A 16682-nucleotide genomic window follows, 5' to 3' on the forward strand; every position below is an offset into this window, starting at 1 on the left:
AAATTCATAAAAGAAGAAACATTTACGATATTTTTGACCGGTCGGTGGCTGAGTTGACATCGCGTTCGGGTACCACCTAGGCGCAGTGTTTTCAATTCCTCGGCTGGCTAAGTCCTCCATCACAACACAAGCAACATTTTCCGCTTACTGTGGTGGTAGTAGCAGATTTTCAAATATTGCAGGTTCATGACGAATGTTGAAATTTTACCAGTAAAAGTCCACAAAAGAAAAAAACATTAATTAATGCTTGTGTTTGTCACAAATTTTAACAATTACAAGAATTCAAAATCAAAACAAAGTTGAAGAATTATTCATAAGATATTGATTAGAAAATCTATAAAAATTAAATGCTTTGAAACAGTTGAATAAAAATCAGTAAATGTTAAAGAATGTATCAGTTATTTTCATATTTCCTGTTAGTAAGGTTTAATTTAATGACAAAACTTAAAGAAATAGCTACATTATGTAATTGTAGTATTCTAACTGCTTAGCGACAAAACATGATCTCTACATGATTTCAATTTTAGTAATAAATAAAAATAATTTTTAGTAAAATTTGTAATAAATAAACAAATTATTATAAGCAATAATTATTAGCCTGAAACACAAATATAAGTTGAAAACATTTTTCGATAAAACATCAATGCCGCCGACGAGACGCATTTATTTTTTCTCAGAAGATTTTTTCAATTTATATTTGTGTTTCAGGCTAATATTTGTTACTTATAGTAATTTGTTATCCTTTGTGATTTGCATAATACCTTGTCTTGTAAACATATTTTTACCTTTAATAAAAATAGGAACAAATTAGATTAAAAATTATAAGATGGTTTCTCTCGACGGTATAATAATTTATTACACAACAAAAACTAACAGTTTGAAGCAGTAATACCTAGCTTCAGAATAACTGAAGTTTTACACAAGTATTGTTCGAGTTTTATTCAAGTAGGCAATCACAATTTGCTTGGGTTCAATGTAATGTAGAAGTACAATACTATCAAACAATTTTAAACATAATCGATTGCTAGGCTTGAAAACAACCTAATGAATTGAATTAGTTTATATGGCAATGTGCTTGTGTTTGTAGGAATTGTTGTGATTTGTGTTTGTATAACGTAATGAGCTCTAAACTCTTAAAGGAAGTTATTTATTGGAATAACAAATTTGCAAAAGCGAGCTTATTGAAATTACATAAATACATTTTTTGACTTTAAAATAAAATTTTAAGATATAGATAAAATAAAATAAAATACTTTTAATAATTATTAGAACCGACCGGTTTACCGGTTTGTACCCTAGTAATAATTTTTACCCTGAAGATGCTTGAGTAAAGCGAAACCGGTCGGTTCTAAAAATTATTAAAAGCTCACGGTTTTTAAAAAAAAAGTATTTTATTTTATTTTATTAAATATGTCAAACTACAAAGTGATTGCTTTCTACAATAATAATAAAATTTTAAGATATGAGAATAATCTGAAATATATATTTTTCTTATTCCGGTGGCCTCTCGTATCGGAGGTTGCCTATCTCAGGGAAATTTTTCCCTGCAGGCTTTAGGCCAGTCTTAACTCAATGGAACTGCACTCGTATCAGTCAAGTAGATTTCAAAGCAATAAAGTGCGACATTTTCCTGTACTGCGTCTTTTAAATTAAAATCTCATTATTTTGAAAATTCTTAGATCCGTCGTCTGAAAAATTGATGCAGCGTTTTCCGACGTTAATGCAGCTATTTTGTACTCGCATGACCAATTCCATTATGAGCTATGGAGATGCAAAATACCTAATTTGTAATAAAAATAATTAAATGAAAAAACAATTTTTCAGTTCCATATTATGCAATTATTTTTTTTTTTTTTAATTCGAAAGAATTCGTCATGTAATTAATAGATTATTAACGTAAATAATACAATTTAACGTACCTACAAAATTTATTAGATTGGGTATGTGCTATCGTATTTTATCTTTTAATCATAATGTTTCGTTTATAAAGTGAACCAAACAATAGAAAAACAGTTGTTTTGACATATGGTAAATTGGTAGGTAATACAACAAAACATTTTCAGGCAACAGAAAGGTGGGAAAATGGAGTGTTTACACAAAGGCTTGTAATTATTGTAGGTTAGAGTCATATGTTGTGGAAATGAAGTAATTAGCGTAATTTGATGATAATAAATAATATGAGAGAAAGGAAATACCTACATTGTGTAATTATGTTTTATCAACATACAATATTCTGTAACAAACACGCAACAAATGGTTTAGCTAGTTTTACTACCCGTATACAATTAAACAATATCAAAGTTGTGTATAAGAAGCGGAAAACCGGTGAAACTACATCACTTAGAGAACCCAATAAAAAAATCGATCTGAGAATTTTGAAATGTACTTTTTAAAAATTATAATTGTTTTTTCGGCAACTAAAGGATAAAAAAACTGTAACTATAAGACGCATTTTAAAAGATTTTACACGATCGATATAAGCCTCCCAGCGACTGTTTTTTAGGGTATTCTCTCTGAATACAAAATGAGATATGAAAAATTGTACAGTACGTATCAGACAGGGGGAAGTATCTCCCAAAAAGACTCTATGGGTGTTTGACGTTTGGGAGAAATATCTCCCAACAATGCTCTAGGGGTTAATTAGTAAAAATGTTAAGTGTCTAATTGTAGATAATATTTTGTTCAGGTGCAAATGGAAAAGGAAAAGCAGAACTACGACTTCGATAACATCCAATCCCAGCTTGATAAGGCGCTAGGACAGGCTACCCGCATGCAGAAAGAGAGGGAGACTGTGCAGCTGGAAGCAGACAGACTGAGAGACAAACACGAAAAGGCACAGGTAAGTCTTTTTTAAAATTACATCTAATTAAATGTCGCTTTTGTTTTCAAGAACGAATGCAAATCTTGGATGCGGAAACTAACCCATTTTCCAAAATCGTATCGAGCTGAAACTCGGCAAATAGAATCGTTGTTGATGACAATACATTCTATTAACTTGTGGCAATCATACGCATGTGAATTTCTCTGAAATTGGATGACATTACAGCGGTAATATCGGTCGGCATTTGGCGAGATTTGTACAGTAGCGACTCCAGTTTCTGGGTAGGAAGGTTCAGTAAAACCATAAATAATATACACATATATTAATTATTTAAGTTTTTAAAAGACATTTTAAAATAGATCTATGATAGTAAAAAACGATATTACGGTTATATATTTTTTAAATTGCAAGAACTTAAGGCGATGCCATACGTAGTAATGCAAAATCATGTGTTTTTGGTTTGAAAATTTGGTCGCCTAGAAATGTTTCAGATGCTTTTATTAAATACTGCGAGTAGAATACATTTTGTCCTTTGAAATAATCGAGTATTTTTTAGATAAGTCTTTTTATAAGAACAGAAAAAAATAATGTAAAGGCCTATGAAAACTGCTTTAAAGTTCAAAATCTCCTACTTACAAACCCATTTTCGGTTATGATTTTATTGTACCTATAATGTGGCAAATTGAGTTATTTATAAAATGATCGAAAAAAAATAATATTTATGAAAGGCACTTTTTGGCCATGTTTTTTTCTTGCATTAATCAAAACAGGCGGATGGTGTTGAGTGGGAATTTAAACCTTACCGCCATCTACGTAAGGGTTGTTATTGATAGCGGCTCAATTAAAAGTATTACACGACGTAGTGCATCGCCTTAATTATAATGACTGCGACTATGTTTACGAATGACTCGCAATGTTCCGGTAATTTTTATTGCACGTTTCGTATCCGTTTCAAGATAGTGGCCATTTTAATGGTACTTTCTCATTTCCATATTTTAACAATATTATGGTACCACCTGCCTGAACTACGTTTGAAAAGGAATTGTCATAGAGAATTGAAGAAATAATTTCTTTGCCCAAATTGTACAATTCCTTATTTAAAATTTTTAAAAATATATGGTGTATAAATAAGTAGGTAGGTATTTAAGTACCTACTTACAAATCTTAAGATTTCATGCAAATTTTTATACAGGCGTCCGACGTGTTAACTTAATCAAGTAGGTATGTTGTGTATTAGTCCTATGTTCCCGAAGTAAGGAACTTGTGGACTGAGTTTCGTGACTGATGACGTCAGGATCAAAAGATTCAGTCGTATCAACCAAACAGTGCGTTTTAATGTGATGGTGTTTTAATGTTTTCTTGATGTTATCTAAATGAATATATATATATATATATATATTTTTAACCCTCTAAATTTTAAAATATTTTTACCTTCCGAGGAGCTTATATAGCTTATTTTCTGAGTTGTCGTAAAAATAAATGCCATTTTAGAAACTAAATAAAACATCTTGAGATGTTTGTGTATGAAATAAATATTGATTTTTATGAATTATGATATTTTAATATCAAACATAAAAACGAAATACCGAAACGTTTAGACTCGAAACTTCCGTATTTTTGAAAGAATTCGATATTAAAAAAAAAAACATTCCTTTTCTGTAGAAAATTAGTAAGGAAACTGTCACCTCACTGTTAAGCCGTTTGTTAAAATTATTTTTTTAATTTCAAATGTCAATGAAAAAATCCCGCCAATTTGTAATCACACACTTTGACGTTTTTTGGACTATATCCATGGAATCAAGTATAAATATTTGAGACAAACTGTTTTTTCAACACGAAAAAAAATAAAAAATACTTTTATAATGTATAAATATACATAATAAAAGATACTCCAGTCAGATTTGTCCTCTAGAGACTAGTAATGTCCTCCAGAGGCTCCAATACTCGAACGGAATATGATGTTTGAGGCTAGTAATGTATGTACGCTCCAGTCAGATCTGTCCTCCAGAGGCTTCAATACTCTAACGGAATATGATGTTTGAGGCTAGTAATGTATGGACGCTCCAGTCAGATCTGTCCTCCAGAGGCTCCGATACTCTAACGGAATATGATGTTTGAGGCTAGTAATGTATGGTTACTCCAGTCAGATCTGTCCTCCAGAGGCTCCGATACTCTAACGGAATATGATGTTTGAGTGCCAATGCAACAAAGAATAAGTAAATATAACGAGAGAGGCAGAAGTGGAAACATATATAAACATCCATTTAAAATGCGAAGGTAAGAAAAAACATGATGGTAGTATCATCTATCTAAGAGTAGAATATTGAGGAGAATAAAGGTATCAGTGAGTGGATGAAGGTGAAAAGGAGGGTGAAATGTTGAGTGGAAGACCGGCCAGAAGGTATGGTGGGTATTACATTACGTGACAAGAAAGGCAATGTGTAGATTAGTTCAGGGAACAAGGTTTGGAGATGACATGAATGGTTAAAAATATGAAGGGATGACTTTACTTGTCTTTCTTCATAAAATTTTAGGACAATATTAAATAAAACATAGAATAATTTCTACTTAATCTAATGTCTTAGTGAACTCCTAGGTTAGAAGATTGTTGCAATTTTTTAATGTTTTTTTACCGATATTCAATTATTTTAATTTTATTATTTCCAGAGGGCTTTTACATACCATTTAGTACATCTTTTTTACATTTGATTAATAGTAATAAAATTTCCCGAGAGTTCAACAAAAGACAGGAAACGGTCAATATATATAAAATAATATAGGGGGAAGTCCCCGAGTGGCGGACACCTAAGGTTTAAAAAAAATAAAAACCACTTCTAGAAAAATCACTTTATTTATGAAATAATTAACTCGACTAAGTATAAAATCCAAATAAATCAACAAAAATGGATCTTTTGCATAAACTATTCTATAAAACTAAATTAAAAGTTGGTGATAAATAATGCAATTCTTGCAAGTGGCACCTACTACCGGACGGACTTAAGTTCGAACCCCCAGCTCCGGACACTTTCAAAATCTGCATCGATCACATATGTAGGCATCTGCATGTTCAGGGAAGTCTGCACATGCTTCATGTTCCCACCCATTGCAGCTAGAGCACTGTATCCAGTCTTCGTTGTAGTCCTCTAAGCAAACTACGCAAGTCGTTTTTTCTGTGTCATGTTCGGGTATCGCTGTTAATGATTCCTTTTTCTTTCCACTTTTTCCTTTGACCATCAAGCCCTTGGTTTGTTTTCCCGTTGCAGTTTTGAACAATTATTATAAAAAGTGTACATACTTACGAGAAAAAAAAACCTGTTCCTTCTCCGGTGTTAAGGGACAACTTTATGTCCGTTACTAAGGGACAAAGAATCGCTAAAATTACGTGTTTAGTATCAAAACTGGTTTGGAAATCAGCAAAAACTCTCACAATCTACAAATAATAATCGACTACTATCTTTATTAATAATAACCATAAACACGTACACATTAAAACTTAGCAGTAACACTAACTTGAATCTTAAGTGACACATCGTTCTCTCGCCAAAAACAGCAATCGCCAGCTCCCACCGCCGTGCCCCGTGACCCTGTATTGTTGCGCTCCACCGCACCCCTGTCGCCATCTTTGAATCGCACGGGTTGTAACTTGCCGAGATAGTGCGAGTGTCCGGCGCTAGGTGCCGTCCGGCGTTACGGGACTTCCCCCTAATAGTAGAATATTTGCCAATTTCCGCCAAATCGACGTTATTATAGATGCCCTTACTTATAAACGCTGTGTAATATAACGCGATGCGTAAGGTCGGAACAGTGAAAAACTACCACGACGTGTGTTTTTTTGGTTAAAACGGCCTTTAACCAGGCTTAATACCGTTAAAAGTCTATAGAAGATTTATAGTTTATTTTTATGATTCTGATTGTTGTGCTTAAAATGTGTAATTTTAATATTTTCATTATAATGTATTGATTTTAAAAACGATCTAAAACCGCTCATTCCAAACTGGTTCCAATTGGCTACAACGTCATTATGACATAGAAAACGCCACTGGCTGGTAAGATGGCTGTCACCATCGTCACCAAATGCCGAATTGACGAATCAAAATGATCATGTCGTTTTGGCGGCAAATCGAAAATGGCACTTCATCATTGTAGAAAATTTATTAGTCAACATAAAAATACTTATACAAAATACGGAATTGTTAGAGCCCATGAAAAAAATGATGAAATGATTAATTGAAATTATTGTAAGCAATAGAAAAAGATTCATTACACCGTGAATTTATGGATTTTTTTTATGTAGAAACACTCCTTTTCCCGCCGCTTGGAGAAAGCGAATTTTCGCCCAAGGGATTTAGAAATTGCGAGACGTAAGATTCGCCAAAATGTTAACACTTTTGGGATTCATGAATTTTATACATTACTGATAAGTTTCCTTCCAAAAAGGTAAGACCTTACACCCTACCTAAAACATTCGTCCTGTATATCACGCATTCAATGAATTGGTCATTGGGTTCCTTCAATTTTCGCCATATAATTTATCAATTGATTATTCATTATTCCCGTGGCTTGTTGAAATGTGGAAAAAAAGGACAAAATTAATTAAGTCAGTCAATCAAAATCATACAAAGTTTCTTTTGAAATAGTTAGTTGTGTACCTACCTAATAATTTAAGTCACAAAATCAATACAAACACAAATAAAAGAGTTTTATTTTGCACATTTAACGTTTTTCTTTAACCGTGTGTTATTGTGGATGTATGCAATTACCAAACCTATACCACAAAGCTAAATATACTGGTATATCTCAAAAGCAGCAATAAATCTTGATCGTCCTGAAATTTGCACATTTTGTTATGAGCAGGAGAGTCCTAACTACCCCCAACTCTCTGGAACCGGTGATAATATGAATTTCCCAATTGGGGTATGTTATGAGACTGAAAATAGTGAGGAGGGGAATAAGATGGGGAAGAAAAAGATGGGAAAGTACCTGGCTATTCAGTATAATGGGGGATTGGAGAAGGAAAGTATCAGATCTGGTCATTTCAAGCCACGTTTCGATTCTGGAAGGTGGACTCTCACCAGGGCGGTAATTAAAATATCCAACAATCCATATACTTGATTATTTATTGAAGTTTAGTTTTTAGGATCAATGTATTTGAACGGTATAAAAAATATCTAAAAATTCAGTTTTATTAACGTGTAGTTTTGTAAAATCATTTGCAATTAAACTCGTATTGAATATTGTTGGAATACTGATAGGAGTATTAAATTATTTCACCGAAAAATGCAATGTCTCTTCTAGCAAAATAACTAAATAATGAGGTTTAAAAATACCATCGTATATATTTTTTAGAAAAAATAATCTACGTGTCCTGCATTAAATTCGCATATTGATTACCTCTCAAACGCTTAGAAAGCAAGAAAAATACACGTAAACTTATTCAATAACCATAAATTATACCCACCCGTAACCCACCGTCTTCCAATCTCCCGAATTTACATAAAGATAACCTATAAAATTATTGCTGATATTAAGTTCAATATCCAACCCTCAAAAAGTTCATAGTTCCAAGTTTTACAAAGGAAGGAAGGTTTTCAATAAAATACCCAAAAAGGCTGATAATTGAATATAGACCAAAGCTAATCTTGACTACCTCATTTAAATATTGAACAAGGAAATTTTATTTATGGTGAAGATTAGTAATTGTTTACGCCAGACTTCTTGGTTATGTTGAGCAGAAAATTTGATTACGTCTACGTAAGGTAAAACAGAGAATAATGATTATGTTGTCTATCAGTGTCAGTGTTAATCATATTTGTGCATTTTTTTTAAATGATATCATCTTTACCTCTTCCGCAAATGCTCTCAACTGGCTTCGGTCTAGTATTGGGCAGGACACGGTATCAGAATGAGTTTGTATGAGGTACTCAAATACTGAAATGCGACGTTGAGGTATAAAATTGTCTAAGATCCAAGGGTCAAGCACCTCGTGCAACTGTATGTATTACTGTTGCAATACTGCGGTGACTAAAGTCACCTCATATAAATGTATTTAAACGCCTCATACGTATTACTATTGTATGAGTAGTGTTGAGTCCGTCAACTGGCTCCAGACGGTTGGGTGCAGTTGGGACTCTTATGCGATATTCACATAATAATACATTAAGACTCTGACCTAACACACCCCCCACCGCTCCTCTCACCCATTTGTTTCGATTTTCTGTCAAGAAGGGAATTTTACAGGGTTTTCCAATAAGAGGTGTTATTTTGAATAGCCCGCTATTTAACCAAACATTTGACAAGTAGAAACTACGCCATTAATAAAAATGGAACGATACACGCTTCAACAACGCATTGAAATTATTAAAATTCACTTGAGTGAATCAAATGCAAATCATCTTGAGTGATGAGGCCCATTTCCACCTCGGTGGCTTCGTCAACAAGCAAAATTGTCGCATCTGGGGCTCGGAAAACCCAATAGTTATTGTTGCAAAGCCTCTCTATCCGCAACGTGTGACTGTTTGGTGCAGTTTATGGTCCGGCGGAGTCATTGGACCTTACTTTTTCGAAAATGAGGCTAGAGCAACAGTTACGGTGAATGGATTGCGCTATCGAGAGATGATTAATGATTTTTTTATGGGCGGAATTGAATGGTATTGATTTGGACAACGTTTACTTTCAACAAGACGGCGCTACGTGCCTAAAAAGCAACGAAACCATTGATCTTTTACGATTGAATATCAAAATAACACCTCTTATTAGAAAACCCTTTATTTCCAAGTGGGCAAATTAGCCTGGTCTGTATTTTTTATTTCATAAAGATAACATGAAAACAAAATATTTTTAACATCTTTAATCATTTTCTCGCCCAATCTGAGTCGTAGGTAAGAAAAACTAAATAAAAAATTACATAAAATCCACATACAAAATCTACATAGAATACCACACAAGAGTCCCAACTGCTCCCAACCGTTTGAAGCCAGTGAGACTAAGGCATCCCCAATTGGGGTATGTTGTGAGGCGGAAAATTAAGGATATGGGGTAGAGAAAGTTTGGGGGAGTACATGGATATTCAGATTTAGATGACATACAATGCTAGGATACTTTATCTTGGTTTGCTAATATAATCAAGCGATTGGTGTCATATAAATATACATTTACCATATTATTTAATTAAAACCATTCCTCAAAATATTGATATTGAAACATAAACTGCTTAATGCTATTTTAAGTCAGTGAATCCACCTAGTTTTCACAGTTTTTCCCATATTTTTAGGTTCTATAAATCACACAAAACGTTTTTGCAAACTTGGCATAGTATTTAAACAATCGCTCGAGTGGTTATGGCAAATAAACACTAGATAAATTATAACCATAAAAGGTCTCAAAATAAAATATCTTCAGCAAAAATTTCCACAAAAACTTTATCTTTTCCCATGTTCGAATCGTGTCCCGGTTTCTGTGGAATGGAATTATTCTCGTGGAACTTTGTAATTGCAACGTCTTCAGAGTTTGCGAGATTTTGTTGAGATGGAAAAATCTCGGTAGAAGTAATGAAACAGCATTTGTTTTATTTGGCCTTGTTTATTAAAGTTTTAACTGTTTTTGATAAGATCTTAGACCTTTTAGATCTTTAGCGTCCATGGGAAGTATGTATTCACACATCCTAATGCTTATCTCGATTCGCGTGGGCCACAGTTTATGTGGGAGAAAATGACTCAGAAATAGGCATTTTAAACCAAAACCATTACCTATAAAAAAATATTCCGATGCCTTTACGGGGCAGTACGTAATAAACGTTCTTCAATAATGAAAATAATGTATTTCATATTTTATTTCTTGTATAGTAGGATCCGACTACACCTGTATCGAGGAGTCAAGCCTTTTTAATATTAATTTTAAGTATGAAATCTTTTTTTTAATATGCTCTGACACATTGCAAGGACAAAGATTAAACTTTCTGGTGGTGCGCAAAATCCTTCGTTCGCAATTGTACGGGGTTGGATGCGGTGGTGCGATAAAGACTAAGACAAACAAAAACGAATTGAATTTTGCCTTAGTGTTTTGCAAGAGGAAAATGAGTGGGAAAGGCCAAAGACTTACCCTGGTCTCGTTCTCCTTAGCCGCTGGTTTCTTTTCACTTATCAGCTTGCAATTCCCTTTTAACATTCGCTCACTTAACACCAAACAAAAACAGTGACATTCACTGCGGCGGATAAAACGTTTCACTATACGATGTGTGCTCCAAACAATCACAGCCGAGTTCAACATTTGCGGGTACTCAAGATGACACGAATGTTCGTGGTAAGATGCAACGATAACAATACTCCTTGTCTTTGGGCCCGGGTCAAGGAAAGGGGACAAGGGGCAAAGGGGGGGTGAAGGGTACACATTTTAAGGCTATTCAATTTTAAAACCTCACGCGCAACTACTTCCTTTTTTTCTGAAAACCATTTTAACATAGCTATTTCAGTCTCCATCATGGAGAAAAATGAGTATTGCTGATTTATTAAATATGTTCTTATCCACGTAGTAAGCGTTCAAAGATGGTTTGAAAGGGAGATATGTAAATACGAATGTTAGAGGGAGCGCGCTAATATTAAAAAAACGATAATAATGAAGCGAAAATGGTGAAAATATTTAATAAAACACGAATCTCTCGACAAATGCTTTAGGTGCATTTAAATATACACTGTGAATTTTTTCACGCCTATTACATGTTTTCTTTTTTATGCCGAACAAGAGTCATATAACAAGGGCTTATGGAAGTGAGGAGAGAAGTATGTGTGGAAGAGGATGGTTGGGAAGTTACTGAAATTTAGCGAGAAACTTGTTATAAATCGGTAGAAATTGGGTACGCGGGGGTTTAAATATATTTTTCTCCGTGGCAAAGATAGCCATTTTAATGCTCTTTGTTAATAGAGCAATTTTTATGAATATTACCTAAAGCTAGAAAATACATTAATACTAATATTAAAAATATGTGAAGTAACGAAAAAGGTATAACTGTGAGCTCTTGTATCATAAAGTCCACAGAACTTTTTCAATCTGCAATTTCTAGGTCAAAGCAACTATTTCTGAAAATATAATGTTAAAACTGTTTGATTAGAGGAATTTGTTAAAAAGTAGAATTAAGCTAGGTAAAAACGTCAAGCTAAATCATTTAAAGTTTGGTTGGATAAACATTTTGGAATTTTACTAAATTATTTCGATTAATGATAATTAGGATTTATACACTTTTACAGTGACCTGAGCCAGAAACCAAATGACATTCGAAGTCGAGTAGCAAATTTAGTAAATCTATAAATATGGCATTTGACGATGATAAAGTATCACCCTGTTTTTTTAACACGCGAAATACCAATAACGTATGTTATTTTAAGTGTCGCATATGTCCTGACGACAGAAATAAAGACTATCTGTCAGATAAATAATTCCCGAGTGTTAATAAGGACCCAAACACAACTGCCTATCTCCCGTGTAGCCCTAGTTGTTAGTGCTTTAATTTTAGCTCCAACCTTTATTGCAAGTGTGGGAAAGGGAGTTGGGAAACGTATAAAGGGGGTTAGGAAACGTAATAAGGGGGTTTGGAAACAAATAAAGGGGGTTGGTAATTTCCAACCCTTGTGTTGTGCTGCTTACTCAGAGTAACTACTTAACGAGTACGTACTAAAACAAATAGACTTTAAGTCGGGTGCCGAGAGGCGACTACTGACTCAATCGTTTATATCAGTGGTCCTCAACCCAATTATTTTCTTACATAAAGATTTTAATGCTTGTACTGAAACTCTTAGGATGAACGCTTTTGGAAATGCTTGTTGATAGAAAATATAAGCTTACTTAAAATTGGAGATCTAAAGCCATTTTTTTCTGTTTAATATCTTAGTATTTTCTATTTTCAAAAAGAAATTCAATAAAAAAATATTTAGTTATCTAAACACTGATTCAAGTCTCTACAATTGCTTCGTAATGATCACAAAATTGAAATGATGAGAATAATTATAATAGACATTTATTTGACAATATTTTGTCACATTTTTCCATATGTTACTTTTTTATAATATTGATTTTATTGACAAAACGGTCATTGCTCAGCTATACATTCCGGGATTATGCTGGTTTTAAACATTGCCTCTAATACAATATATATGTGATAAATCATTAAAATGAAATTAACATAAAATTAAAATTTAATCAAATAACCAAAAATAAAATAAAATAAAATAATATAATCACAAACACAAGAAGGTATCCCTTCCATTTTATATTTCTATCAATTATGATGTTGTGCGGTTGACTGTGCAGTCAGCAACCATTCCTTGCTATTGAGGTATTTAAATGCGGGTGTGGCGGCTGTCGATGTCGCCCGAATCCTTCCGACCGCGAAAGAACTTAACGAACGGAGTCGGTGGTCGCCAGCAGCGACACCGCCCGGAACATTTGGGTTACCGGCGCGCCAACTTCAAGCGCTCCTAGAGTTTTTTTTAATATTAAAAAGGTAATTTACACGCCTACTGAGTGCGGTTAAACCCCTTTTACCGATGAAAGGTTAAACCATTTCTTTCCCTATATTTTCCAGTACGACTTGTACAGTATCTCAGCATGAATGTCGGCATTTTGAAGTTATCACCTGCGCCCGGCGAGCGTTTGTAACCGACTGAAGCCCGTGGTATCTCCAAGCGGACAATGAACCGATGTTAGTGGCCCATAATTCTAATGCCGATGCTGGCTCTATCTATATATCTCAATGTTCGTTGCACAGCTTCTTGAAGCACTGCAACGGTGTCGATATTTGAATAGAATGTGATTTTTCATTCCAAAGTTTTAATGAGAAATTGCTCTACACTACCCTCAAATACAGCAGTTTTGTCAGGGAAAACCAAGTAAATGGTCTCTTTGGCGTGTACTGTGGGTATACGAGTTACGGGACTACTGCAGTCTGTCAAACAGACAGCCAGGAACCTTCACACATATGATGTAACCCCTTCTTTTCGACATATTTAGTATAGAAAATTGTTTATGAAATGCATTATCAAAGCTCACAAGTATTTAATTAAAATGTAATATTTTTAAAATCATTTTGTGTTTTGATGTTAATATAAACTATTAATTTCAGTTGTCTGTGATGATGTCCGTGATATACAATATTCCTACGTTATGTAATGCGTAAAATTATGCAGAATTAATGAAATTTTATTTGTCAAAATTGTAACTGATTGTTGGAACCAAGCGACAAAGTAGGTACCAACCATAGACATATGAATATTAGTAGACCTGCCCTAAGTGATTAAAAGCTTATTATTCCCCACTCCCCATACCGGTTCCATTGGAGCCGGCTGGGCTCGCGTATGGCTTCCCGTGAATCTTGAGAATGTGACGTCATCATTCTTGTTCGAACTAGCGTCGAGCTATGGTCGAGGCATTTAATGAAATAACACGGCAAAATAGTGGCTTGTGATATGAAAACTTGTAAAAATAGATGTGAAAAAGAGAATAAACCCAATTGTCGTATAACATTCCATATGTAAGCATCATTTTAAGCTTATTCACGTCGTATAATATGAATTAGTTGTAGAAACATATACTATCACATCGAGCCAACATTGGTCGAATGTAGCGATTCTCAAGTGTGCGCATCGTTGTTACTGGGAAGTAAATTATGACCACTTATAAAAGTGTCTTAACTAAATACGTAAACAAAATATTCGACTCTGAAAATAGAAGAATTTTTTTTTTGCCGAATTTGGACTTCGCAAATTTGTTCATAACGTGGCGAGTAATTTGCGCTCCCATGTAAAAATGTCTATTCATTCAAAAGCAGATTTTACTTTTAAGAACTAAATGGTGATATTATAATGCGAGATGCCTATATACTGTCAGATTGATTTATTGACGAATCACAGTCAGCTTTACCCCCTTCGTTCTTCAACAGTTGATTTTACCCCTCACCTTTAATTTCTAGTCTATATATTCATATGTCTGTGGTACCAACATTATTTTATTAAATAATAATTCTATATTTTTGAAATTTGTGTAACTTCTTTTGTCAAAGTTTTTTACAGTTCTAAATCTGAATCACGTTTAATAATGTCGTTTATTCGAAAGGTAAATTTCTGATCGGCGATCCTGAAGAAAATATTTTATAAATTCTTTCAGCTTCATTAAAGATTGCGTGATTTTTCATGTATCTGCGCCATAAATATAATATTTTCAATATTGTTCCACATAAATAATAATAAATATCTTTCAACTTCAACATACATACATTTGCTAATATTAACGATAATAATAATATGCTAATAATAATACATGTTGATTTTACTGCTAGGTATAGTATTAATTTTCATTGAATCAAAATTCTGGATTTTTTGGTACATACGTTACATACGGTCAAATCTCGAACCTGCCCCCGGCCATAAAACTGTTGAGAATCCCTGTATTTTTATTTTTAGTGCAAATGGTGTGAAAATGAAAAGTGTGAATATTGCGAAAATTAAATCAATTATTTCGAAATAATGTTTTAATCTTTCAAGTGAATTTCTGGAGTAGACGATTATTCATTGTCCGGTATTTGAATGTTAATCTATCAACATTTACAAGATTAAACCAAATAACATTAGTACTGTTATATGGGGCAACTTGTGAATCAGGGGTGAATTTGATCATTGCGGATATGTCTGCAATTATTTTCGCTACCGAAAATACTCGCTTCTTTTTAATGATTTTTTTCGGGCAACAGCGGATACAATTACGCTTCGAAAATAAGTGTCCAATTAGTTGGTTTTGAGTTATATTCAAGCACATTATCGGTTGAATTGTCAAGCTGTTTTATTAGTGACAGAAATGTAACTAGGAACATTTTTAACTACTAGCTGGCGTGTACCCGGCGTCGCTAGACTTTTCTCTACTTTCAATAAATATAATATCCATGTATAGTGAATAGTGAAAACCCTACCAAACTCCGTTGCATAGTTTAGAAGATTTAAGCGCACAAACAGACAGACGAGGTAGTGACTTTGTTTTATACTATTTACAGATACCAAAGACAACACGTCAAGATTACGAATTTACTAAAAGTTTATCAGGAAACAGCCTGTAATTCCGTTTTTAGTTCATTTTGATCTGGGATTTTCCGTGATGTTCCCGAACTTTCCAGACTATTCCTAACATTCCAAAACATTTCAGAATGTTCCGGGATGTTTTGAATGCTCTCAAATACTCTCGAATGTTCCTGGACTCTTATAGAATTTTCTAGAGGGCGAAACTTCCAAACATTATATCTTCAAAAGCACGCCCTTCAGGTAAAAATGAGAACCTTCTACATTGATGGAGGATATAAGGCTACCACACCATATAATTACCTTGATCGTACCGGAACTCGTTTCTGAGTTTTAGCGGTTTTCACATTGTACACATACGTTTATAATATACATTGATTATATAGTATTTCAGTGTGTAAATAACTATTTGCATAAACGAAATGGCTGAATTTTCATTTATATTTGTTTATACTCTTCTTATCGGATTATACAGGACCTCAATCGTCTCTTTGTCTATTGCGAATTAAACAAACTTGTTATTAACATCGCAAAATGCAATAAATTAACATTTACACGTAATAAAAATAAAATATCCTTTGTATACACACTAAACGGCACACACATCAATGAAGTAAAATATATCAGGGACCTTGGGGTAACACTGGATGTTAAAATAAACTTTATCGAACACATTGATGACATCATTAACAAAGCCAATAAAATGCTGGGATTTATAATTCGCATAGCAAAACCCTTCCACAACATAAACACTCTATATTCCCTTTACACCTCATATATTCGCCCGCACCTGGAACACTGTACACCGA

General features: G+C 33.7%; 1 protein-coding gene across 1 annotated transcript in view; it reads left to right on the plus strand.

The window, feature by feature from the left end:
• brp (ELKS/RAB6-interacting/CAST family member bruchpilot) overlaps positions 1-16682 on the plus strand; it is a 195395-nt gene that overhangs the window by 146366 nt on the left and 32347 nt on the right. Inside the window, exon 8 of the mRNA XM_089646431.1 lies at positions 2687-2839. Within this exon, the coding sequence (XP_089502557.1) occupies positions 2687-2839 (153 nt within the window). The remainder of the gene's footprint in view (positions 1-2686; positions 2840-16682) is intronic.

The sequence above is a fragment of the Hesperophylax consimilis genome, chromosome 24, assembly GCF_061612785.1.
Source record: "Hesperophylax consimilis isolate HC1 chromosome 24, BYU_Hcon_1.0, whole genome shotgun sequence".
Classification (NCBI taxonomy): Eukaryota; Metazoa; Arthropoda; class Insecta; order Trichoptera; family Limnephilidae; genus Hesperophylax; species Hesperophylax consimilis.